At 40.8% G+C, this 27,607-nt stretch overlaps 2 protein-coding genes across 6 annotated transcripts in view; one reads left to right on the top strand and one right to left on the bottom strand.

Annotated features, from left to right (window-relative positions):
* PPP1R12B (protein phosphatase 1 regulatory subunit 12B) overlaps positions 1 to 3,880 on the bottom strand; it is a 177,189-nt gene extending 173,309 nt beyond the window's left edge. For all 5 annotated transcript variants that reach the window (XM_061631875.1, XM_061631874.1, XM_061631873.1 and 2 more), the window contains exon 1: positions 3,463 to 3,880. In XM_061631875.1, the coding sequence (XP_061487859.1) occupies positions 3,463 to 3,738 (276 nt within the window). In that variant the 5' untranslated portion in view covers positions 3,739 to 3,880. The remainder of the gene's footprint in view (positions 1 to 3,462) is intronic.
* Positions 3,881 to 14,303: 10,423 nt separating this feature from the next.
* The window catches only part of CSRP1 (cysteine and glycine rich protein 1), a 34,329-nt gene continuing 21,025 nt past the window's right edge, over positions 14,304 to 27,607 (top strand). The window contains exons 1-2 of the mRNA XM_061631878.1: positions 14,304 to 14,392; positions 15,055 to 15,374. The gene's annotated coding sequence lies outside the window, so the exon portion shown is untranslated. The remainder of the gene's footprint in view (positions 14,393 to 15,054; positions 15,375 to 27,607) is intronic.

Here is a 27,607-nt window from a genome sequence, read left to right on the forward strand (position 1 = left end):
TAGGCCCATTTCCCTATAGCCACGCACCATACCTGAGATACAGGGGGCACCTAAGAAATGCCCTCTGTTGAGGATCTATGTGCAACCAAACGTAGAAACAATAAGTCCTTCAAGTATCCAAGCCACAAGGCGCTACAGGGCTTTAAAGGTCAAAACAAACATTTTAAATTGTTCCTGTAAAAAGAACTAGGATCTATTCGATCCTTGTAATTTTATTTAAGCTATAAGAAATTCTCTGCTTGCTTTTATAAAATAATAAGTAGTACTGAATAAGGTCCATGTAATTGTAGCAAACACTTGGGGCACTTATCACACATCATTTGTGACAAAGGCAGAAGGGAGAGAGAGCCAGGCAGAAGAAAATACACTAACTTCCAAAGACATGAGGACATAAAGTTCATGTCAAACAGAGGAGGACATGGTGAGCTCTAATCCCAGCTTCAGCGCCATAGCATTTGAGATGTGGACCTGCCAAGGATTAAAGCCAGTAACAGAGAGGAGCAAGCAGCAAAGCTGGTAGCATGAAGTTCATGTACACAGCTTGTTGCTGAGACTACCAGAGTTAGAATAAGGAGAACAACAATCAGCACAAACTTTGGGGGGTGAGAATATTTTCCAGATGATGTCCCATCTGATTCTGACCTTCTGAGAGACCTCAACAACAAGATAACTCAGTACAACCGCTAAGACCACTGAACAGCATATGCTCTATGCTATTAGCAGAGTAGAAGGCAACAGATAGCCCAGGGATCTCTTACTTGAAATAGAATGGAGTGATTTCCGGTTTGCTCAAGACTGCACAGGCTTTACGTCTACCACTGTGGGATCACACAAAGAGCCAAGCCAAGAAGACGGATGCCACCACGATATCAGGCACTTTCCCCAACTGGCTACAACATTTTTATCTGAAGCCCGTAGGCATTATTACAGGTTCAGAGTCTTTTCTAGAGCTCTCCACTATTAAGGAAGTGTTCCCCTAGCAAAAAAAATGCAACACCACAGACCTTGTTTACATGTCACATTCTTTCAAACCTGGTGTGATGGGCATCAAAATCAGACCCTTTCTCCAAGAGCATGCAGAGCCTCATTGTTTTCAATTCAGTTAAATTCAGTTACCTTATTTGGAGATCATAATGTTTTAGTCTAAGAATTATCAAGGTCCTACAAAATGTGGAGTCCAGAGAGAACATCACATATAATGCCCTAAACAGTCCTGATTCCATGGCAAGCTGTACCATTCTTCAGATGAAGATTCATTATCTATATTAAGGACTCCTTGAATTCAAGCACAAAATTTAATACTACATTTTAAAATCAGCAACTGTTTTTAAACTCTTTATGACTATAAATATATGCTTCAAAGGGTGTGGGCAATGAAAATCTGAAGTTAAAAGACAGGTAGTAAAATTTCCAGCAGTCAGGGATGCATTCCTCGCATGATTATTTGATCATCACCATGCCAAAATATGTGCAAATATGATTTTAGAATTTATGCTTGTTCACATTACTGAACACGTTTATACTTATACACTTTAGCATTTAGCAGGTTAATATTAAAAATATCACATTGGATATGTGTAATGCCACCTTATCACCAGTTTTCTTTGGACACTCAATAAATCTTTTGCCTATCATTTCTGGGGAAATAGTGGGAAAGTATCAAGGCAACTTGTTCTGCGTGCATGTAATATCAAATACTTAAACATGGCTATATCAATGCTCAGTTTGACTGACAAATAATCATACATGTGTTATTTAGATATTCCCCAATCTTAAATGTTTTATCTGTTGCACTATGAAGAACATGACACAAGAACAAAACAAGAGACAACTGAATGTGATGCTTTTGTCATTTTACGAGTACCCTTTGGGGATACTTTTGGTGCTTGCGGTACATTAGGGATTCTATTAATAGAGTTCTACGTTGCTTATCTTAGACTCTGGCACCTTGTGGTCTCTGTAAAGGTTGCCAAGAGAAAAGATTTTGAAAGTCAAAAGTATCACAGCAACTCTTATATAGAAGGGAGTAGACGACATAATATTGAAGCTACTGATACTGCCTCATAAATGAACCAAGAACAATAATAGTTTCAAAAGATTTCAATACTTTAGAAGCACATCAACACCTCAAGCTGAAACCATGGCAAATATAACTTTTCTAAGAGCTTCTTATGTTGCAATAGTGTCTTCCAATCTAGTATCTTGTTTTAGAACTCCAAAGAGTCAAGTAAGCAAAAGGGCAGAGAACAGGGAAGGGAAGCCCCTCTTTAAATAGCTGTGACAGATAATGTTTTTACTGCAGCATATTCCATCAGAAGTTATGGTCCCTCCTGTAGGTCCAGACAGAAAGCTTAGTATTAAACAAAATCCTTGAGCAATTCACCATTTAAATTGTAAACATGAAACTTTAGATCACGCTCACCAAACTAGTTTGACCTTGCAGTGATCTGCAGAAAAAATTCCAAAACAGCCACATCCATCCTTGTTTGCATGAAAGAGGAGGCAGGGGAAGTTTAGATTAACTGGATTTACTTGCATGGCTTTATCTTCCCTGGGGGTTCATGGTAAAAGAATGCAAGGATGTTAGTAGAAAATAGCAAAACATTAGTTTTGAGCTGCAATAAGAGAAAGAAAATACTTGGATGGATACTGCTATCTGGATAAGAAAATCACTGCAGTAAAGAATATATGAAGAACATGGTTGCTGTCAGAAAGCAAGAAGTTGCAAGAATTACAGTGGAGAAAAGGGCGATTCACCTGACCTAGCCACAGGAAGGTTACTGGGACAAAGTCTTTTAAGTCTCCACTCAAGGCTACTTGCTCTCAATCCTACAGTGTACAGTGAGTGCCAGGGATGTGTTTGGGAAGTGTGGTCAGTTCACCTAGGTTACTCCCCAGGGATATGAAGGGAAGAAAGCACAGCTCTTCAAAATGGGGGGAGGGGGAGATATCTGCAGGGTATGAGTCATGTCATGGGTCCTTGGTAAAGCCCTATGCGTGCTGCCAACTATTCCACAAGGAAATACTCAATGCAATAGTGTTATTCCGTCTGCAAAAGGGTCAGTCGGGTGGGGGTACAGACAGAAAACTGGAGAGGGGAGAAAGAAAAATGAAGAGAATGAAGGAGAACTTTGATGTCATTCACTAGAACAGGTAGCCTCTGCTTATCTGTCCTTCAAGCCCTCTTCTCTTCCCCATTCATCCCTGATCTATCCATAGGTCATTACCATAAGCAAAGGAAAATGGCTGGGCAATGCTCTGATCTATCATCCCTCTGTCCTTGGAAGGTTCGGGGGCAAAATTGGAAGACTGGGGTAGGGGAGAGATGTAATGAGAGCGAGAGCGGGGGGGGGAGAAGTGGGCCTCTGCGCGCATCCTCCCTCTCCCCATCTCTTTGCAAGGGTCAGGCAGATTTAGGGAGCCAGAGGTGGCGGGGGAGGAAGGCGCGCCCTCCCCGGGTACCTGGTGCAGCGCTGTCAGCCCGTCCACGTTGGCCGTGTTGAGGCGGGCTCCGCGGGCCAGCAAGCGCTTCACCTCCTCGGTGTCCCCGCTGGAGCAGGCGGCCAGGAAGACCGCGCCGTCCTCGAAGCGAACGCGAGGCCCGCCACGGTGCCGGCTGTGGGCGGGAGTCACCGGCTCCAGTTCGGTCAAGGAGCCCTTCCAACGCTTCAGCTGCTCTGCCCGCCGCAGCTTCGCCGACTCGGCCCGCTTCACCCCCAAGTGCCCCGGCTCCGACATGGTGGGAGCGCCGGTAGTGGCCGCCCGCACCGTCTGTCCCTCTTAGCACCAGGAACCGCACCGAACGCCTCAGCCTGGCGGAGAGCGGATTGGCCCTGCCGCCATCTTTACAACTCCCCTCGCCCGCCCCCCTCGGTCTGAGTTAGCGGCGGCGCGGGCGCAAACAGCGCCTCCAAGCATCATGGGAAAGGTAGTTCTAAGCGGGGGCTACCGGGTGGGATCCTTGTGATGTCTACATCTCCCCGAATCCTCTGCGTCTCCAGGACTACACCAAGTTGTACTTGCTAGCTAGGGAGGACAAGGAGAGAGCGAAGGAATGGCACGTTATAAACTTGACATTATAAAAGTTGGGGGCAACTGTAACATTAGCCCTGAGACATTCAGTGTCTTGAAACAAAAGACAACTGAACTGTGATTACTGTACTATTGTTTCTGGTAGCAGTAATGTCACATGAGCATGTTTAGACAAATATTTCCTCTGCACTGTGTAAGCGCAGCCCATCCATCCACAGTCCACACATGTGCATAAAGGATTGCTTACTTAGGAAGATACTATGATTTTTAGTGAACTGAATTAGACTGTAGCCTGGAAGATCTGCGTTAAAAGCCCACCTCTTCCATAGCCTCAGTATACAAGTCACTTCTTAGCTTCAGTTCTGCATTTGTAAAACGGAGAAAGAGTAATCAGCCTTTTAAGGTGTGCACGATTGAAAAGCGCAGAAAAATGATTGACCTGTATACAAATAAGCAGGAATAATAAAAATGAACCAGTAAAGTGGAGAGATCTCCCTTTTGTGGGGCTGAGAAGAGGAAGAGAATGCATGTTTCTACAGTGTGGTTTGGACTGTACTGGGATGTACATCGATGCTTAAAATGTTGTTTCGATATTTATTTTACCTCATTGGCTCCATCTTGTGGATGATTTAACTCTTAGCATTCCTGTCATTTGAGAATTTAATGACTGAGCAAATGGATTTCATACATTACAGCTATCATTAAATGTAAATGTACTGCCTTCAAGTCGATTCCAACCTATGGCAATCCTATGAATAGGGTTTTCATAAGGCTGAGAGGCAGTGACTGGCCCAATGTCACCCAGTGAGCTTCATGGCTATGTGGGGATTCAAACCCTGGTCTCCCAGGTAATAGTCCAACACCTTAACCACTACACCACACTGGCTCTCTACAGCTTTATTTAAATTACCTGTCACCATTCACTGGGATGGGGGAGTTCTAGAATCACTATAAATCAGAGCTTGGAAGATTACTTTTAAAAAACAATAAATTGCAGTTACAGTTACATGGCCCAAAAAGTAGTAATTACTGCTCTGAAAGTAACTGATTACTTCTCCTCCAAAATAATCACTACAATTACATTTCAGTTGCTTTAAAAAAAAACGCCTACAAGGTGCTGGCCTTGGCTGCTGCACATCTAAGTAGCCTAAAACATTAAAAATAAACAAACACATACAGAGATAGTAGAATAATTATTTTTATTCATAAGATAACAATGGTGGTCTCTCCGCTGGTAAGGATGGTGGGGAGGGTGTGGCCACTACTCAGATCTTTGCACGTCAAACCAAGTGCAACCCCCCCCCACTCAGCCAGCCAGCATAATCTCTCTCACTTAACCACCTCCCAGACCCTGCCCTGCCACCAACTAAGGGACACTCACTCAAGCAAACATTTTCCCGAGATGCAAAAAAGTTAAAATACTGCAAATGCAGCACAGTAGCCAGAGAGGGTGGTGGAGGCCACTTTGTGTGCCAAGTGCAAACACAGTACACACACACACACACACACACACACACACACACACACACACACATTGTCATCTTTCACCTCCACAGTTCTTTATCTCCATTCTGCTGCTTCTCCTCCTTTATCCTTCTCCTTTATCCATGTTCTTGACCTCCGGATCCTTTTTCCCTCCACTCCATTCTTCACCACCACTATCCATTTTTTAAAATAATTGTTTTCTCCACTCCACCCCATCTCACTCTCTGCCTCCTCCCTCGTCACCTCCTACCCATCCACAGAGCATGAGGAAAGAGCGACACTGCACAGAAGCCCAGTTTGAGGCACATGATTTTCATCCACAAATCAGAGGAGCAGAAGACTTCCCCTGCTCCCCCCCAAAAAGTAATTCTGGAAATGTTACAATTACTCCACAAAAGTAGTAAAATTACTCCTAGTTCTATTACAATCAAAATGTAAAGGGATTACCCACTCGTTACTCAAAAAAGTAATGAATTACAAGTAATTCGTTACTTGTAACTAGTTACTTCCAAGCTCTGCTATAAATAGCTTCTTCACAACATGATTAGATCTGTAAAAAGGAAAACAACATACCTACATTGCATTGTGCTTTTGACAGAGCAGCCTAACTGACAAAGAGTATAATTCACACATGCACACACCGATGTTGATGACTGAAGGGAGAGGGACAGGACAAAATGTAGGTACACCTCCACCAGCTGAGAGGAGCACTGAAAGGGGAGCTCTGCCATGGTAGAAGCGCACAGCTGTGCCCTACCACTGGGGCAGCAGCCATAAAGTCCTATAATGGGGTGGGAGGTAGAACACTGATCCAGAGTCATGTATATCCCCCAAGGGCTCCAATCCTTGGGGCCTGCAGCTACATCAGCCAGGAGCTGACATAGTAAAAAGTACAAAAGAACAGCCCTCCCATTTCTGCCAATCCACCCCTCATTAGGATTACTTTGTCCACTAATTTTGATGTCATGAAATGTTTGCAAACATCTTCTGTAAGGGAAGGGGAGATAGAAAATTGGGATTAAAACTTCCCATAGACCCTGGGGGCAGAAGGAACAATATGATTGAGTTGAAGACTGGAAAGGTAAGTGCCTGAAGGGAGATTAACAGAATGGCTATGGAGTGAGATCCTCCAAGCCTCAAATGCAATATGCTAGCAGGAAGCCCCCATCTGGGATCATAGGGATGATATCTACAGGCCACATAATAATGGCATGAGGATAGGTTCTAAGCCCCTTAGCTCGTCGTTATTATGTGCCTTCAAGTCAACTACGATTTATGGTGACCCTATGAATTAGAGATCTTCAGGAACATCTGTTATAAACCACCCTGTTCAGACCTTGTAAGTTCAGGTCTGTTGCTTCCTTTATGGAATCAATCCATCTCTTGTTTGGCCTTCCTCTTTTTCTACTTCCTTCTGTTTATCCCAGCATTATCTTTTCTAGTGAATCATGTCTTCTCATGATGTGTCCAAAGTATGATAACCTCAGTTTCATCATTTTAGCTTCTAATGGTATTTCTGGTTTAATTTGTTCTAACACCCAATTATTTGTCTTCTTCATGGTCCATGGTATACGCAAAGCTCTCCTCCAACACCACATTTTAAATGATTTAATTTTTCTCTTATCTGCTTTTTTCACTGTCCAACTTTCACATCCATACATAGAGATCGGGAATACCATGGTGTCAATGATCCTGACTTTGGTGTTCAGTGATACATCTTTGCATTTGATGACCTTTTCTAGTTCTCTCACAGCTGCCCTCCCCAGTCCTAGCCTTCTTCTGATTTCTTGACTATTGTCTCCATTTTGGTTAATGACTGTGCCAAAGTATTGATCCTTGACAAGTACAACTTTAAAGTTACATAAATCTTCTGTTGTCATTACTTTAGTCTTTTTGACATTCAGCTGTAGTCCCGCTTTCGTGCTTTCCACTTTAACTTTCATCAGCATTCGTTTTAAATCATTTCTGGTTTCTGCTAGTAGTATGGTATCTTCTGCATATCTTAAATTATTGATATTTCTCCCTCCAATTTTCACACCTCCTTCATCTTGGTCCAATCCCGCTTTCCATATGATATGTTCTGAGTACAGATTAAATAAATAGTGTGATAAAATACACTCCTGTCTCACACCGTTTCTGATGGGGAACCAATCAGTTTCTCCATATTCTGTCCTTACAGTAGCCTCTTGTCCAGAGTATAGGTTGCGCATCAGGACAATCAGATGCTGTGGCACCCCCATTTCTTTTAAAGCATTCCATAGTTTTCATGATCTACACAGTCAATGCTTTGCTGTAATCTATAAAGCACAGAGTGATTTTCTTCTGAAATTCCTTGGTCCGTTCCATTATCAAACGTATGTTTGCGACATGATCTCTTCCCTTTCTAAATCCAGCTTGGACATCTGGCATTTCTCACTCCATATATGGTAAGAGCCTTTGTTGTAGAATCTTGAGCATTACTCTACTTGCATAAGGTATTAAGGCAATAGTTCAATAATTACTGCATTCTCTGGGATCCCCTTTCTTTGGAATTGGGATGTATATGGAAAGCTTCCAGTCTGTGGGCCATTGTTTAGTTTTCCATATTTGTTGGCAGATTTTTGTCAAAATCTGGACAGATTCAGTCTCAGTAGCTTGTAGCAACTCTGTTGGTATGCCATCTGTTCCTGGTGCTTTGTTTCTTCCAAATATTTTAAGAGCAGCTTTCACCTCACATTCTAACATTTCTGGTTCTTCATCATATGGTTCCTCCATGAATGAATCTGTCATCCGGGCATCTCTTTTATAGAGTTCTTCAGTGTATTGTTTCCATCTTCCTTTTATTTCATCTCTGTCAGTCAGTGTGTTTCCCTGTTGATTATTCAACATCCCTAGTTGTGGTTTAAATTTCCCTTTCATTTCTCTAATCTTTTGGAACAAGGCTCTTGTTCTACCCTTTTTGTTGTCCTATTTCTATACAAAAACTATTGTAATAGTTCGCTTTGTCCCTACGAACTAGTTGCTGTATTGTTGCATTTAGGATTCTGACCATGTTTCTATCTCCTTTTCCTTTTGCTTTCCTTCTCTCTTTAACCATTTGAAGAGTTTCTTCAGTCATCCATTTGAGGTCTTTCTCTCTTTTTAACTAGAGGTATTGTCTTTCTGCATTCTTCCCTGATCATGTCTATGACTTCAGTCCATAGTTCTTCTGGTTCTCTGTCAACTAACTTTAAAGCCTCAAACCAGTTCCTTATTTGATCTTTATATTCTTCTGGGATGTTATTTAAATTATATTTTGGCATTATGATTACTTTGTTGTTGTTCTTTAGCTTTACTCTGATTTTTGATATGAGCAGTTCATGATCTGTACCGCAGTCTGCTTCTGGTCCTGTTTTCGCAGAAAGTATGGAGCTTCTCCATCTTCTGCTACCAATTATATAATCGATTTGATTCCTATAATGACCATCTGGTGATGTCCATGTGTACAGTCATCTGTTCGGTTGCTCAAAAAATGTGTTTGCAAGAAACAAATTATTGGCTTCAAAGAATTCAATAAGTCTTTCTCCTGCTTCATTTCTGTCTCCCCATTTTCCCCATTCCCCACAATTCTCTGTTCTTCTCTGTTCCCTACTTTTGCATTCCAGTCTCCCATGATTATCAGCACATCTTGTTTTGGTGTGTGATCAATTTCTTCCTGTACTTCTTCCTGTACTTCTGCGTAAAATCTCTCCAATTCCTCTTCTTCTGCATTTGCTGTTGGAGCATAGACTTGGATGAAGGTTATGTTAATAGGTTTCCCGTTTAATCTCATTGATCTCACTCGCTCAGACTTTGTGTTGTAGCTCCTAATTGCTTTTGCTACATCACTTCTCACTATTAAAGCAACCCCGTTTCTTCTTAATTTCTCATTTCCTGCATAAAATATTTTGTAGTTGCCTGATTGAAAATGTCACATTCCCATCCATTTTAATTCACTCACACCAAGTATTATTTATTTATTTATTTATTTATTTATTATTACATTTATACCCTGCCTTTCTTTTCATGACTGAAACCCAAGGCGGCTTACATGTGGTTGATACGTTCTTCCACAATAGCTTGATGAGTGCCATCTGACCTGGGGGTCTCATCTTCCAGCACTATCTCGTGTTGCATTTTGGATACTCTGTTCATAGGGTTTTTGTGGTAAGGGGTATTCAGAGGTGGTTTACCACTGCCTTCCTCTGAGTTTGGATGCATCTTAGTCTGGTGTCTCAGCTTTGACCATTCCTCCTTGGGTGCCCCTGCTAGGAGTCTAGCCTCTCCTGACGGCATTGCTCTCAGCTTCTTCAACACTCTCAAACCCCCTCACCACATTAAGGTGTGCATCCTAGAGAGGGGCCCCTTAACCAAGGTGTGAAATTCAAGCCATCATCAGAAGGGGCTGCCGCAACATTCAGTGCTGTCCCTGGTACTGCTCTTCCCATCTCGCATTTTGCTGTCTGCTACAATCTCCTGTCCAGCTACCTGACTCCAGCTCTTTGCTGCCTGCTACTCACTACATGCTGTTAACTGCTCATTACTCAAAGTGGGTTCTTGAAGATCTTTTTCTGGCACCATATAGGTCCAGTCCTTAACTGGAACACAGCAGGGGGAAACAATTTTAATTTGGGATTGCTTTTAAATGTGACTCTTCAAGTTATAGTTTAAGATGAGTACCATCTCAGCAAGTGAACTGGCCTCAAATGAGTCTAGAAATATCCTCCACAAATATACTACTGTCCTTGGTTTTAAAGGAATTGAGCTTATTCCGGAACAGCTCAAAATTTATTTTTGTTATTTTAATGTTTAATCTGCCAGCTTCATCTTTGTCTCCTCTTCAGTACAGTCTCTGATAGCTAACTGCAAACACTGCATGATCCTTGTCCAAGTCTTTATTAATTTGATTTTTTAATATGATTGGATTTATTAATTTTACTAACCATGAATATGCAAAGCAGATTACTAGATTGAAGACAATAAAACATTAATATAAATAGCAAGCATCATGATAACATACAGAAAACATACAGTTTATCCAGCAGCAAATGAAAACCAACCAACTATTCTCCATATAAGCTACTTTGGTGATGTGGTCTTTGGTAATTATTTGAGAAGATTACCAAATAGAAGATTGCTGCACTATCGTTTAAGAACCATGTGCAGCAGTACAATTTAAACAGCAGGGGGCAGCTGCATGTTTGAGACTTGTCCAAAATTAGAAGAAAAAACACAACTATACTACAGTACACTTATTCTTCCCTGAATGAAACTTTTGGAGAGAAATGTTACATCCTTCATTCTTTGCCTCCTTCAAATAAAAAACACTTGAGATTTGAACTACACATTGTTACTTTATTTTGTGTATTTATTTTGTATCCCTCCTTTCTTTTCCTTGTCTGCTAACAAAGTAACGACAATAGCACAGTGGGAGGAGAGCCTGACTAGGAGTCCAGAGCCTGTGAGTTCAAATCCACGCTCATGTCTCCTGGGTGTCAAGGGCCAGCTAAAGATCACCCCCCCCACAGTGCGTGGCTCAGGGGTTACATGCCCTGCCACCTGTGCAGCCGTGGGCAAGCTGCATAGTCCCAAGGAGCCCAGTTGCCCCCCAGCTGGCAGTTGCGGACAAGGAAGGGGCTGGCTTGTGCAGCTGTGACAAGCTGAGCAGGCCCTAGCCAGCTGGAGAGGACTAGCCTCAGAGGGAGGCAATGGTAAACCCCCTCTGAATACCATTTACCATGAAAACCCTATTCATAGGGTAGCCATAAGTCAGGATCGACTTTAAGGCAGTCCATTTCCATTTTCAATGACAAAGTCAATATAATAAAGATTAAAAGTCATATAAATCAAAAGTCACTCATTGCACCTGATAAACACCCACATCACCCAATCACTGATTACAAAGCATCAAGAAAATATAAGTGATCAATGAATAATCAATTTACAGCTGGCAGAATACTGCACTTCTTACATGTTAATACTATATGCTTACTCAGATGTAAGTCCCACTGCATTCAATGGGGCTTATTTCCAAATAAGTGTATAAACAATCGCAACATCAGAACCTCAACATTTTGGCCAACCTCCCAGTCAGCCCATCTTCCATATCAGAAATATATGCACTAGTAAATACAAACACAAACAGGGGGGAGAGAGAGAGATCAGATCTAGATTTTCCCAGTGTTTATTTTAAAAATGAATCATCACCTCATATTTCACAACTATGGAATATGCCACTTTAGTTAATATCATAAGAAAGTTACATAAAAAGAAGAAACACTATCAGTGGCAATGCCATATTTTCCCCAATGCTGCTGATTTATACAGAGATGGAGTGTGGAAATTAGCCTTCTTGCTTCTATTGTATGTATTTCTTGTTGCTACTCTGTGGCTACACAAAGAATCTCTGAGCATCCCACAGCCTTATAGAATCTCCCTGACCGGTATTCACTAGAAGCCTTTGCCAGAGAACGCAAGAAGCTATAACTGATGTAATCTTATGTTAGTTGATACTACTGATTAAAATTGCAATTTATTTTACATATTACATGTACTATATGGCTTTACAACTGCCATCAAATTACCATTAAGTAACATTATTCTTAATGTGGCATTAACATTACATATGCAATTGATGAACTGGGTGAGCAGAGAAGCCCCAACAGAGAATGCACAAATGACTCAAACTATCTGTTGGCACTTCTTGCATAACGTTCACTGTGGTGATATTCTGGAACTTGTGCATCAGAAGCATACAAAGTTCATTGATGGATGTTGCAAAGAAAGCTTGGAAACAAAATGCACAAAAAACTCAGGAAAACTGTCAGCTCTTTTCCAAAAATGATATAAACCCTGCTAGCACCTCTCAATGGGATTATTATAGATCTGGAAGAGGTCAGGGGAAAAAAGCAAGCAAATGGTCAAATGGCTGGAGAACCTGTTCCATGAAAAAAAAAAAAGCTAAGGAGTTTGGGACTCAATACTTTTAAAAATAAAAGGCAATAAAATAAAACAAGAATGCTATGGGGAAAGAACATGGACCATGAAAAAGAAAAATACTTTGTCACACAGTGACACAAAACTCACTATCACAGGATGTGGTGGTGATTGATAGCTTTTTTTTAAGGGGCAGGGAAATTATCAATGATTGCTAAATGGAACTTCCATGTTCAGAAGCAATGTACCCCTGGTTTCAGGTGCTGGGAACAAACTACTGAAGATCACCATCATAGAAATAATAAATAAATAAATAATCAAGTTCCACTTGTGAGAATATCTAGCTTACTGTTAAAAGGAACAGAATGATGGGGAGGGTGGACCTTTGCTATGTCTGACCCTGAAAGAGAATTCTTGTACCTGCATAAAGGAATGCAGAAAGGGTGGTTCATGGGATTGTTAGTGAAAGGATTCATTTACCTTTGTTTTATATTTTTGAGTTATGGTATCTTTGAGCAATTAGTAAGTTATCTCATTGTTGACACTTTACTACTCTCACCAAAGATGAAGGAGGATCAAGAACTAGTAATTTGACAGAGTGGTGAATCCATGGGCCAATTAGGGGGTTTCCCCAGGGGTTGTAATGGTGATAATAGAACCAGACTTCTGGTGTCTCAGCTGAAAGTGATTTGATCACACTGGATGTGGGGCTTACTTTTCAGTGTTCAGTACTAAGACCAACAACAGAACACTTTTAAAAACATATAGATTGATGTTGAACATAAGACAATATTGCTAATTTACTGAGTAATCATATGAATGTCTACTTAGACTCAGAGTAAGATCCACTGAATTAAATTGACTTACTCCCAGGTAAGTGTGTATAGTACTACAGCCTTAATAACATTTTTTTAAAATGTATATTCCTACTCAACTGTTCCTCATTCTCAGTGTTACTGATGTGTTCCCCAGTCAATAAAAAGTCACCCATTGCTATTGGTATCAAACCAGGAAATGTTTCCAGATCAAATATTCCCCTCAAAACTTCCCCATTTTTGAAACTAATTGTGGGAAGCAACTGGATTTTTTTTACTGGTTGCTGGGTTGATATTTCTGTCCACAAACCCTGAAAAGGCCTCATGCTGAGCTGCACATATTGAGAAAATAAAAAATTAGTTCTGGGTTTCAGCCTAGGTAGCCAGCCGGCTAGGTAACTAACTATAGTGTACATAGCATTATTTCTACTTCTTTAGGGCTGTTTTCATCCTTTGCCATCAAATACTCAAGAAACAGAAGAAAAAAAATAGCCATTATGATTGTTATAGTGAGAGTAAAGGGTAGCCATTTTTTAAGATCACTTTATCTCTTTAATTCACCCTTTAGCAATAAGCACCCAATACTGATCTACTCATTATAACAACTGCAGAACAAACAAACTCTTCTTATTGCAGGCAAACAAACATGCTTATTTACTGGTTGGTAGGTAGGGAACACAACTGAAACTGAAAAGCAGAACAAAGGAAAGTCTAAGGAGTAGAATCTAACTCTAGCCTGTAATACAAAGTTCTAATACAATAATACCTCAGTTAAGAAATCATCCAGGAAGGAAGCTCCTTTTAATCAAAGCTTTTTAAAGATGAAATTGACCAGCTTTGCTTTGCTTTGCTATGGATAAACTTTCAAGCCTGTTCCTTTGCTTTAAGATGAAAAGGTGGAGTCTGTGTCTTTGCTTTGCTATCAATAAACTGACAAAACTGTGCCTTTGCTTTAAGGAGAAACTGACCAGCCTGTGTGTTTGCATTAAAAAAAATCTCTTGCTTTTTCCCAGGGCTGGGGAGGGAATGATCGAATAGGATTCAGAGGAAGAGGAGAAGGAGGGGAGGGTGCCAGATAGGTACCCAGTGATACCCATGCTGAAGCTGCCCCCACCATCTATGAGCAGGTGTAGGAACCTATTCCTGTTCTTTCCATGTTATTCCTACCTATCTCTGTTACAAAAGTTTCTGTTAAAGAAGTAATACTCAGGAACACATCTACTTTGTGAAGTATTACTGTATTTAACTCCTCAAGGGTTATGTTACTATACAGGCTGTTTTTTCCAGGATCATTTAAATAATTATAGGGTGACTGTAATCATGAAAAATCTACCCTGAGTTAGGGAAAATCTTGAGTGAGTCGATTTTGGGGGCTCTTCCCATGAGGCGTTTGTTGTGCATTCACCCTGGCTTATTCACTAAATTTTTCAGAGACTCCTATTTTTAAATTGCTCCTGTCCTTTAAAAAAATGGTCATTCTTGAAATGGAGGTTGTTATGTCTGTCACGTCAGAAATTAAAAAAAGACATTAAAAAAAAAATCCTAGGGTGGCTGTTGGGGGGGGTGTACTGTCTCCATTTGCCCCGACCCTACAGGCGTGGCGAGAGAGAGGAGGGGGGGACAGGTAACCCTGTCAGTTAGCAGCCAAAACAGCCAAGAGTCCTGGAGTACTTTAAAGATTGAGATGCTATTATTATTATTGTTGTTATTGTTATTATTGTTGTTGTTGTTATTATTATTATTATTACTACTTTCCTACGACTCTTTTCCTATTTCTATTCTCTTCAAGTATTAGCTACTTCGCCCATACCAGAAAAGCTCCTCGGGTGAGCCTGCCTGGCTGGATTGTTTGTTTGTTTTTCCGGAAATGTGACATCAGCCTTTTGTGGTGCTGAGTGCAAAAAGAGAAAAAGGCGCCCAAAGGCCGCCCCTCCCTGGCTAGGCTCCTTGGGCCGGGTGATGCTCAGGGACACGCCTTCTGCCGAGGAGAAGAAAACAACCCCCCTCGGGAGGCTTCTTCTGGTGGGAGCGAGAGAAGAGCGGCGGGAAGAGCTAGGCGACGGCGACAGCGGCAGCAGCAGCAGCAGCACGCGCGCCAGCATTAGCCAGGTAAGCGCGAGGCCTTTTCCTCCTCTCCGTTCCTCTGACGGGTCAATCTGTTGCGGGGTCAGCTGGATCTCGGCGGCTCTGCTTGTGAACTGTGAGTTGCTGCTGTGCTACAGCAGCGTGACCTGGGGAAAGTTCCTTTCTGGAGGAGCGCCATGACTTGTCCTTCCAATTTCCCGTGTTGCCCCCCAACTCCTCGGAGTTTATAGTTCCAGTTCGTTTTCATTCAGAAGCGGTCGGCTCTCTTACGTACAGATATGCAAAGAAATCTCTGGAGACACAACAAAAAGCCCCGAGCACGCGCGCAGGGCCATGTGGGAATCCAGTGGAATTGATGAGTCCCCACCCACTGCTCTCCCCACTGTGTCATTCCTAACCCGGGTTAGTGGGGGATCGGCGTATTGGGTACTGTTTTGGATCAATATGCAATAAAAAGTATTGCAACACGTGCAACTTTACTATCAGATGCTGACTTTTCGATTAGAAGCCTCATTTTGTTTTTGTGAATACAAAATGTTAAGGTTTTAGTTGGACCCTTGGTTCGGAGTAGACTGTCATATAGAAGAACATTTTGCTCAGACATCTCTAGAGCCTTCTTGATACTTATGGAAAATTCAACATATTCATTATGGAGCAATGTCCCAAAGATATGTGGATATGTTTCTTTCTTGGCTATGTTATCTGTGTCTTACTATATTCCTGTCTCTAAATAGTACATAGTAGAATTGTAGAGTTGGAAGGGGTCCTGTAGACTTGTCTAGTGCAACTCTTCTGCTCAGATGCAAGAAATCCACAGTTAGAGCATTCCCATCAGGTGGCTGTCCAGTCTCTGCCTGAAGAACTCCATCAAGAGAGCTCCCCCCCCCCCACTACCAAATGCTTCTTTTGCTGAACCGCTTTTATATTGAAGAAGTATCTCCTAATGTTCAAGCAAAATCTACCCTCCTGTAATTCAGCCCACTGGGCTGCATCAGCAGACGAGTCTTTGCCCTTTTCAATGGGACGGCCCTTCAGGTTCTGAAGAGTGCCTTCATGTTCCTTCTGAGTCTTCTCTCCTTCAGGGGAAACATACCTAGTTTCTTTAGACTTTCCTCATAGGACTTTACACCTTCAATCATCTCCATGGACCTCCTCTGTATTGTCTGCATCAAGGGATGGGGAACCCATGGTGGTCCCTATGTTGCTGGACTGCAACCCCTGTCATCCTGCTAATTAGCTATGCTGGCTGGAGCTGATGACAGTTGGGAGTCCAGCAACATCTGGACGGCCACAAGTTCCCCATCCCTGATTTATATCCTCTTTACACTGTGGTGCCTAGAACTGGTATACCACATAAAGTCTACTGATTGATGTTCTTCTGAAAGAGTGGCGTAACTTAACATACTGTGTGGCACACCAGCTGCAGTACATTTGCTGTACATATAGGAAACAGTCTGATGAAATCTTTTTGGCAGTAGTCTTTAGGGTGCTATATTAGGTAAGTCCTTAATCTGAATAACAAGGAGCTCTTTCATTCTTTGATCAATAGCCTAAGGCTATTATTTCTACAGTTGCAATTATAACTTGCCAGTTTTCTTCCATGACAGTTGCATCCTGAATGTGTATGATTGACTAAAATCTTCAGAGCTACTTGGAGCCACATTTTCATAAGTGCTGAACATGCTGAGTGCCTATTGAGCACTGGGACTCTGTGCAAAAACTGGGCATGGCTGAGACTAAGTAGACATTATAAGGATATGGCCAATTTCTCTGATTGGAAGGCATGTACAAATGTGGGGGGAATCTACCTCCCATTGAAATTTCTAGTAAAACTCCCACTGAATGGAGCTGAATTCAGGGAAGATTAAAATATCAACCAGCTTCCTTTCGATTTGCACTGTAGTTTTTTTTAAATGGATCTTTTTATCAAAAGCAAAGGGAAATACCACCATAAAATGTATCTTGTACTTGGTTGCAGATCTTGTTTCCAATAGTAAATTGACTTTTTTCCCTTGAAGTTTGTAGTTTCACCTATTCCTCAGCTTCAGTTTAAATTTCATTAGTCTTATTCTCAGTACATACACTAACATAACAGAGGTTAAGGGAGTGCGTTGCTGGTTGTTAGGATTAGCTCACAGCACCAAGAAGAGTATTTGGCTATTTTAAAAAAAATTGAAGCAAGTACTTTGAATTCCCAAAGCTTGTGTTGGGAATTCTCTTATCTGCCCTGACCTACAAAAAGTCAGCTAGTATTTAAGCCTGTTGTGGAGAGGTTCTCGACAGACAGTAGAGGTGTGGCACTGCTGAGGGGATTTATTATCTTGCTTTGTCTAGTTGCAATACCTCTGTACTTAAGTATTTGACTGGTTGTTGCTATTTGCCTTCAAGTCAATTTCGACATATGGTGACCCTATGAATCGGTGATCTCCAGTAGCATCTGTTATAAACCACCCTGTTCAGAACTTGTAAGTTCAGATCTGTGGCTTCCTTTATGGAATCAATCCATCTCTCGTTTGGCCTTCCTCTCTTTCTACTCCCTCCTGTTTTTCCCAGCATTATTGTCTTTTCTAGTAGATCATGTCTTCTCATAATGTGTCCAAAGTATGACAACCTCAGTTTCATCATTTTAGCTTCTAATAATAGTTCTGGTTTAATTTGTTCTAACACCCAATTATTTGTCTTCTTGAGCTAAAGTATGTCCATTTATGGTTAAGCATGCTATTACTCAATGAACTGATAATTACACGAGTGCCTGTGTTCCTTCCCTAGTAGACTAAGCTTGGAATTTTTCTGACCACAAGTGACTATAAGCTCTAAGAACTTGGCAAAACAACCACAGAAAACTTTGTGAGGTTGCTTAAAACTGTTTTTTGGCCATGGAATGATTTGGCTGTGTATCACTAGACAATGTTGGATAGTATAGAGAGGCTACTCTATGCTTCCTGAGTTCAGATTCAACTCTTTAGCCACTGGGACAGCTTCAATTTCTCATCTGTGACATGATAATATTAGGGACCTACCTTAAGAGTCATGATCACAATAATATTGTAGAATGGGACATTTAAGTGCTTCTTAAATTAGAAGTACTAGTGGGCAACTGTAGAGGGAAATAGGAGGCTAGGCATACCAGCCACTCATTTGAAATGTGGTGTTGGAGGAGAGTTTTGCGGATACCATAGACCAGCCTTTCCCAACCAGTGTGCCTCCAGATGTTGTTGGACCACAACTCCCATCAGCGTCAGCCAGCATTGCCAATGGCTGAGGCTGATGGGAGTTGTGGTCCAACAACATCTGGAGGCACACCGGTTGGGAAAGGCTGCCATAGACTGTGAAAAAGATAAATAATTGGGTGTTAGAACAAATTAAACCAAAACTATCACCAGAAGCTAAAAGGATAAAACTGAGGTTATCATACTTTGGACATATAATGAGAAGACATGATTCACTAAAAAAGACAATAATGCTGGGAAAAACAGAAGGGAGTAGAAAAAGAGGAAGACCAAACAAGAGATGGATTGACTCCATAAAGGAAGCCACAGACGTGAACTTATAAGATCTGAACAGGGTGGTTTACAACAGATGCTACTGGAGGTCACTGATTCATAGGGTCGCCATAAATTGTAATGGAGTTGAAGGCCCATAACAAGTAAATGTAGGGCAAACTCCTAATCTACCCCCCACCCCAGTAAAGCTTTTACATCCATGGGGAGGCTTATTCTGGGTCCCCAAAGCTCTGCTTTGAGCCTACTTCCTATCTTTTTTTTTCTGTTTGCCCCCAGGTCATCTATGTGAATGAGCCTTACATTAAAGCTCTCAGTTTTGTTGTAATTTACATTTAATGAAGCTAAAGCAATTTCTTAGAGAGTTTTCATGGGTGGGGGAGCACAAGAACAGGGATAAGGAACCTGTAGCCCTCTAAATAATGTTAATTTCATTTCCCATCACCCGCAGCCAGCATAGCTAATGGTCAGGGATGATGGGAACTGTTGTCCAACAACATCTGGAGGGCTACAGGTTTGCTACTCTTGCCCTGGGATGACCCTTTCCCCTTTATTAGTATAGATTATTTGGTTCTCACGTTACCAGCTCTCACTTAATTTGTTTATAAGCCATGCTGAATCCTATTAACATTAATGGAATTAAACTGGGTTAAATCCAATTACTTTAATTTGGTTATGGATAGAGATGTTCATTTAATCATTTTGTTTTTGCTACTGTTAAACTTAGTGGTTGCAATTTCTTCCTCCTTTCTGTGCTTGTTTATGCTGCCAGTTTAACAAAGGTCAGTACTAGGTTGAAATTGATTTCGCCAACAGTTGACCTGGGGTGTTGCCCTATAGTGCATTCCAGGCCCACATCTGACAGTAAACAAGTATCTTGTAGCTGTGGCTTGGTGGCATTACAATACAAACTATATTTGATTTCAAGAGGAGCAAATTTCCCTGCTTCAGATTTTACTTTTTTAAAAAAAGAGTCTGGCTGAAAAAGAAGTCATAGTCTGACCTGTGTCTTACTCAGCTTCAACTTCATTACTTGCTGTAGTCAACTAGTATGTGGTACAGGCAACTTCTGCTGAGCATTATGTATGAGGGCTAATCTTACAATCATCTTACTATATAGTTTCACTCAGGGCCAACTTATAATAGGATCCCCCACTTTTTAAAATTGTGAATAGTGGCTTGCGGGGGGATTTGGATCAGAACTGCAAAAGGGTTAACTCTCCCCACCACCTTTTTTCTTGCATGAACTCCTTTTCCCCTGAAGTTTTTTTAAGCAGTGTATTGTGACCCTTTGAAGATGGGGAGAACTTATAACAAAGTTGTTACAGCTTTATTTTCTTCTCTTAATAGATGGATGATGTGCCCATATTAGCACTGGATAAATTCCTACTACGCTCAGCCACTGGGTGTTCTGTCCCTATTGTGCTCTCACAAGTAATGCCTCATAGCTCAGAATGAATCCATTCCAAATGGCAATGTAATATCTAGAAAGTGGCAGGTATTCATTTTTAAATTTTGTGTTCCGGCCATTGTTGCTTGCATTGGACACAGAGCTATGGGAAATAGAAATACTGCCTTTTAGAGGCAGGCTTTAGAGAGAACCTAGTTCTTATTTCTATAGTTTTTTTTATCACTTTTGATGCAATGGGTGTAATACAGTTTGACAGGTAAGAAAGGAAGACTACCATTTGAAAAGAACAAAGTATTATTGTAAAATTGTAAACAATTTTAATCAAGCTAGATAAGCAATAACCATGACATAACCATTCTTCGTAAGTCCATGCTGTCCCAATGACCAGCTGTCTTTTTTCCAACTGTCACTCTGTCCTGAAAAGATTGCTAGGTTCTGAGCTGGTTCACATCTGGTGCTAAGCCAAACTGTGGCTTAGCATGAATGCACAGGTTCCAGGAGAAGAGAATGCAGGTACTGCATTCCTTCTCCAGTCCTGTAAATATATTACAATGAGCCTTATTTACATAAACATTAATTGACCTTATTACATATAAATGTGAGAAGAGCCTTGCTAGATCAGACGAAAGACCCATCTAGTCCTGTTCTCACAGTGGCCAACCAGGGACCTATGGGAAGTCCGAAAGCAGGACATGAGCAGCACAGGGCTCTCTCTACTTATGTTCCTCAGTGACTGGAATTCAGAGGGATGCTGCCTCTGATACTGCAGAATAGTGTGTAGCCATCATGACTAGTAGCCATTTTGGCCTTATCCTCCATGTATTTGTTTAAACTACTTTTAAAGCATCCAAGTTGGTGGCCATTACTGCATCTTGTCCTCACCCCTACTCCAGCTCATTTATGAACAAGTTTAAAAGGACAAGTCCCAATACATCCTTGGGTGACTCCATTTCTTACATTCCTCCCCAATTGTGAGAACTGTTGGTTCCTGTTCATTAAGCAATTACTGATCCATAAGAGGACAGATCCTCATACTGCAATGCTATTAAACTTATTCAGAAGTCTTCAGTAAGGACTTTACCAAAAGCATTTTGAAGGTTTTAGTACACAATGTCTACTAGATCATCCATATGCTTATTGGTACATATGCTTAAAAATGAACTAAAGATTTTGTTTAAGCTCAGCTGTTCCCTGTTCTGAGCAAACCCTTCAATGTGTGATTTTGATTAATGAATGGAAAATTTCTGCTGTATTTGGCTTGCTGTTATTGTTACCCTTGTTACCCTTGCGTTGTTAATTTTTTCTTTTACTACTGCACTAAACCATAAAAATGTATTCAGGTGCTTCCAATGTGTCCATTTCTGGGAAAGTAGATTTTGATTCCATGTACTGAGTGTCCTGCTGGCTGTTCCTGAACTATTGTTCTCTGTTTGTGGAACGCTGAAGATTATGTACAAGCCTTCATACCATATGAAACTATGTCAATGAAAACTGTTTGCAAAATACAATATATCTACACCCTATATGTTTGAAAAACAACAAAAATAACTGGGAGATCTAGTTGTCTGACATTATTCTCAAATATATATTCAAATGCTATCACTATATTCTCAGCTTTCTAGAACTTGAAAAGTGCAATTTAAAACATAATAAAGAAATACATTATTGTCATATATATCCTTGAATAGTATCTTCACTGTAAGTAAACACTGTGATGCATAATGAATAGCTTGATTGTTTGTTAATAACCATCCAGACAAATCCTTAATCTGGTTCTTCAGGGTTTTTTTTTAATTTCAGAGATGACAAAAGATACATGACAGCAGTTTACACATGAATGTCATCCTTTATATATCATCTTGCAACATAGTTAAGAAAAACAGCAGTAACTAATGAACAAAGAAAAACTAAAGACAAAAATAAAATAAGGCATATAATATTCTGTCTAAACAGTGTAACCTTAAGTACATTGCTACTGGTAGGGTATATATTCAAATTTATCTCTTTACAGAATATCAGCACTCAGATCCATCCAAAAACAGAGTAGGGTCATACTGTGTCTTGTACTCCGTCATTCTGACATTGGATAAAACAAATCCATTTCTTAGTAAATGTGTTTTGCACATCACTTCTCTAACTCTTATCCCATTTGTGAGTTTTAATTGAAAAGCCCATATCCCATACTTTCATATACCAGTCATCTATCCAAGGTGGGTTTATCTTCCATTTATGGCATGAATTTTATGTTGTTAAAAGATGAGTCACAGTCTCCATATCCCAGGTAAAACTTTGCCTATTACAAAGGCTAATAAGAAAACCAGTGAGTCCAATGGCAGTATGTTTGGTCTCTGGTTCTTCAGTTTTATGACATCCAGTATATGTCATGTTAATTCTGTTTTTAAGATGAAATCTTTATTAAAGTTATAGTCACTCAATATTGTAAGTATTAAAATGATTGAGAATAAGACCTTGATTTATGTGTACCCTCAATACTTTAAGGATTGGTGTGCAAATGGAGAGGAACCCTGAGAAAAGTACCAAACAAATGCAAAGCTGATAGCATTAGCCACCTGCTTTGGGAAGGAAGCAAATATAGTCCCCAGTTTAGGGGAAAGGGTTGTGTAAATTCAGGCCACACATCTCTCCAAAATTGGTGCATTTAAGCTGAAAACTATTGAACAGCTGACTTCATGTAGTTGCCCATTGGCAATACACCATATATGTATTTCTGAACTGGAGCAGGGGGCTTTACCTCAACAAGTGTTATTGCATCCTTTTTTATTAATTGAAGTTAATTGAAGTGCCTCAGTTTCTCCATACATACCTCTTTCATTGTTGCATTTAAATAAATGTTCTCAAAAGCTCTTTTTTCCCTACATCTGTCATTCTTTTATTTGCTTGGCATTGATACTGCTATTTGAATAGGCCAGATACTTAAGATTTGTGGGAAACATGGCATAAAGCCTTGGTCCTTGAAATATTATACACTGAGATCATTTAAAACGAGTCCTGTTGAAAAAGCTTCACATGCAGGATCCTCTAATTTATCTTCCCTTTCCCTTCACTAGACAGTTTTATTCATGCTCACAGCCCTACATTTCATCTTGGAGCCTGAAGCAATTGGGGCCATAGCTCAGTGCTAGAGCACATGCTTCGACTATAGTATGTCCCAGGTCTTGGCAATTCCAGTTAAAGCAGGGATGGGTATCCTGTGGCCCTGCAGATGTTGCTGGACTCCAGCTCCCATTAGGTCCAGCCAGCATGGCTAATGGCCAGGAATGATGGGAGGTGTACTCTAGCAGTATCTGGAGGGTTACAGGTTACTTACTCATTACTAACTTATTAACTGCAATAATATGTAATATTGTCAAAGCTAATGGAACAGATATACTGGGCAAGACCAAGATAAGACTATAAGAAGAACCTGCTGGATCAGGCCCACGGCCCATCTAGGATGCTTCCTGTTCTCACAGTGGCCAACCAGTTGCCCATGGGAAACCTGCAAGCAGGACCTGTGTGCAAGAGCAAGCATTCTCCTGACTCCATCCTGCCATTTCCAGTGACTGGTATTTGGAAGCATACTGCCTCCAAATATGGAGGCATAGCGTAGCCATTGTGGCTAGTATCCATTGATAGCTTTATCCTCTATGAATTTGTCTAATTTCTTTTAAAGCCATCCAGGTTGGTGGCCATCATTGCCTCTTTGAGAGTGAATTCCATAGTTAAAACTGTGCTGTGTGAAGAAGTACTTTCTCTTGTCTGTCCTGGATCTTCCAGCATTCAACTTCATTTGATGTCTATGAGTTCTAGTTTTATGAGGGAGAAAAACTTTACTGTATACGCTTTTTCCATGCCATGCATAAATTTATATACTTCTATCATGTCACCTCCTACTTGCCTATCCTCTAAACTAAAAAGCGTGAAATGCTGCAACCTTTCCTCATAAGGGAATCATTCCATCCACTTGATGATTTTGGTTGCCCTTTTCTGAACCTTTTCCAACTCTACAATATACTTTTTGAGGTGAGGCAACCAGAAGTTTACACAGTATTCTAAAACTGGTTGCTCCATAGATTTGTATAATGGCATTATGATATTGACAGTTTTATCTTCAATACCTCCTAATGATCCCTGGCATGGAATTTGCCTTTTTCACAGCTGCTTAACACTGGGTCAACATCATCATCAAGCTATCTATTATGACTCCAATGTCTCGTTTCTGATCAGTCATCACAAGTTCAGATTATATGTAGCAATTAAGGGTTTTTCCCCCTCCAATATAGATAACTTTACACTTGTTTACATTGAATTTCATTTGCCATTTTACTGCCCATTCAGTCAGTTTGGACAGGTCCTTTTGGAGCTCTTCATAATCCCTTTTTGTTTTATCAACCCTCAACAATTTAGTGTCATCAGCAAACGTGGCCACCTCACTGTTATGAACAAGTTAAAAAGCACAGATCCCAATATTGATCCTTGGGGAACTTCACTTACTACATCCCTCCATCGGGAGAACTGCCTATTTATTCCTGCTCTCTGCTTTCTGTTTCCTAGCCATTTCCTAATCCACAAGAGGCCCTCTCCTCTCATTCCATGACTGCTAAGCTTAGTCAAGAGTCTTTAGTGAGGTATCTTGTCAAAAGCATTTTGAAAGTCCAAGTCCACAATGTCCACTGGATCACCTCTTATCTGTGTGCATGTTGACACTCTCAAAGAACTCTTAACAGGTTAGTGAGACAGGACTTTCCTTGCAGAAGCCATGCTGGTTCTACCTCAGCAAGGCTTGTTCTTCTATATGCTTGGTTATTTTATCTTTAACAATACTTTCCACCAGTTTCCCTGGAACAGATGTTAAGCTAACCTGTCTGTAATTTCTGGGATCCCCCCAGATCCCTTTTTAAAGATTGGTGTTACATTGGCCACCTTCCAGTCCTCAGGTACGGAGGCAGATCTGAGGGACAAGTTGCATATTTTTGTTAGAAGATCAGCAATCTCACATTTGAGCTCTTGGAGAACTCTTGGGTGAATGCCATCCAGACCCTGCAATTTGTCAGTTTTTATTTTGTCTATTAAGCCTAGAACTTTGTCTCTTGTCACCACTATTTGCCTCAATGCCTCAGACTACCTTCCTGCAAAAGTTAGTACCTGAACAGGGATCTGCCTTATATCTTCCACTGTGAAGACAGATGCAAAGAATTCATTTAGCTTCTCTTCAATCTCCTTATCCTACTTTAGTACATCTTTTACTCCCTTGTCCATCAAGGGTCCAACCACCTCTCTAGATGGTCTCCTGCTTTGAATGTATGTAAACAATTTTTTTTGTTGGGTTTATGTTTTTAGCAATGTGCTCCTCAAATTCTTTTTTAGCATCCCTTGTTGTCTTCTTGCATTTCTTTTGCCAGAGTTTGTATTCCTTTTTATTCTCCACATTTGGACAAGACTTCCATTTTTTGAAGGAAGCCGCCTTGCTTCTAATGGTTTCTTTACTCTGCTTGTTAATCATGCTGGTATCCTTTTGGCCTTGATGATACCTTTCCTGATCCGTATTATACACTTCAGTTGAGCTTCTAATATTGTGTTTTTAATCAACTCCCAAGCATTTTGGAGTGATTTTAACCCTCTTGACTTTGCTTTTGTTTTCTTTTACCCATCCCCTCACTTTTTGCGAAGCTTCCCCTTTTGAAGTCAAATGTGACTATGTTGGGTTTTCTTAGCAGTTGGCCATTTACATGCATATTTAATTTAATAACACTGTGGTCACTGCTCTCAATCAGTTTGACAAAATGTATATCTAGCACCAGGTCCTGGGTGCCACTTAAGATTAAGCCCTGGGCTGTCACCCCTCTGGTTGGTTCCGTGATCAAATTCTTGAACCTAGAAAAGGAAATTTTGCAGGTGCAGCTTGTCATGAGGAAAGCCACACATGCTGAAACTTCCTCTTTGACACAACCGTTAAAGGGCCCTGCCTTCCCTTGCATGTCTGATCATCCCTGCATTTGGAGAATATGGGACTCAGGTCTTGTCTGTGCTACTTGCAGCAGCTGGGCTTATTTCTAATATGCTCACAGTCATCACGGCATATCTGAAAGAAACTGTTCTTTGGGAAAACTCCCTCCTCCCCTTTTTTTAAAGCTAGTGCTGGCCTCCTTCCTGCTGAGCTCCTACCCCAGCAGAAAGAAATGAGAAAGGCTGAGCCACATCTCCTTTTAAGGCAATCCAAGACTCCCAGCTGGAATGACTTGGCAGAGAGGGAAGGGTACGGAACATGAAAAGCTAGTTTGCAGGATATTGAGGAAGGAAGGCTGTGTTGAGACAGACAACTTGGGTAAACATTTAAATGGGGTCACTCTCACCATAACTCCCAAGTATTTTGGAGTTATTTAACCCTCTTGACTTTGCCTTTCTACTTTTCTTTTTTCTCAGTTGCCACAAAATTTCTCAACTTCAGCCCAGTCTGTGCTGTTCTTTTAAAAATGAAATCTTCTGAAATGTATCACTGCTCAGACAAACCCGGTGCTTCCAGACTTCAGCAACAATTTGCCGGTCATCCAGTGCACTTCAGTCTGGGTCTGCTCAAGAGGACAGGCCTATGAGTCAGAACAGGCAATTGTACTTGGGGAGATAGACAGATAACTATAGATACATGAAAACAACCTCAAAATTAGTCAGATTTGATGCTAAGGAAAAACGGGCTGCAGTACTTTGAACAGAAGAGGACATTTCAGCAAGTGTGGCTTGTGCTGGGATGGGAAAGCTACACATGCTGAAATCCCCTTGTTTACACAACTGCTCAAGCTGTAGGAGTCCTGTCCTCCTGAGCACCTGGTCAACTTGCATGAGATCATTTGGTTTGCCTTGTTTATGCATCGTGCTGTCACTGTTCTGTTTCTTGTTTCTGTTTTGGAAGAGGAGCTCACCTTCAACAACTGCACAATGTCCAGATTTTAACAGTATGCCTTTCCCCCATATTATGGAGAAAGCTTTGTTTGAATTTTCTGTCTTAGGCAGCTCTTAAAGGTCCAAGGGACCTGCTGAGGGAAATAGTTGGCCACCTTATGTATCTAGCTCTAAATGCTCTGAGAGTTTGCTATGTCGTACTTGTACAGGCATTTAGATCCTGTATATGTCTGTGTTAGTCTTTTTTTTTTAATTATTATTATTATTAAATTTCTATCCATCTCTTTCTTTCAAAGGAAACAAGGCAGCAAACATTAAAATGTAATAATTGAATTTCTAGTTTATAATGACTAGGAAATCTTTGACTAAAACTTGAAGGAATACAACTCAAGAAGTTTACAATATTGTACATACATACTCCTCAAGGTCCACATTATCAGATTCATAAA

Source organism: Rhineura floridana, chromosome 6 (assembly GCF_030035675.1).
Source record: "Rhineura floridana isolate rRhiFlo1 chromosome 6, rRhiFlo1.hap2, whole genome shotgun sequence".
Lineage (NCBI taxonomy): Eukaryota > Metazoa > Chordata > Lepidosauria > Squamata > Rhineuridae > Rhineura > Rhineura floridana.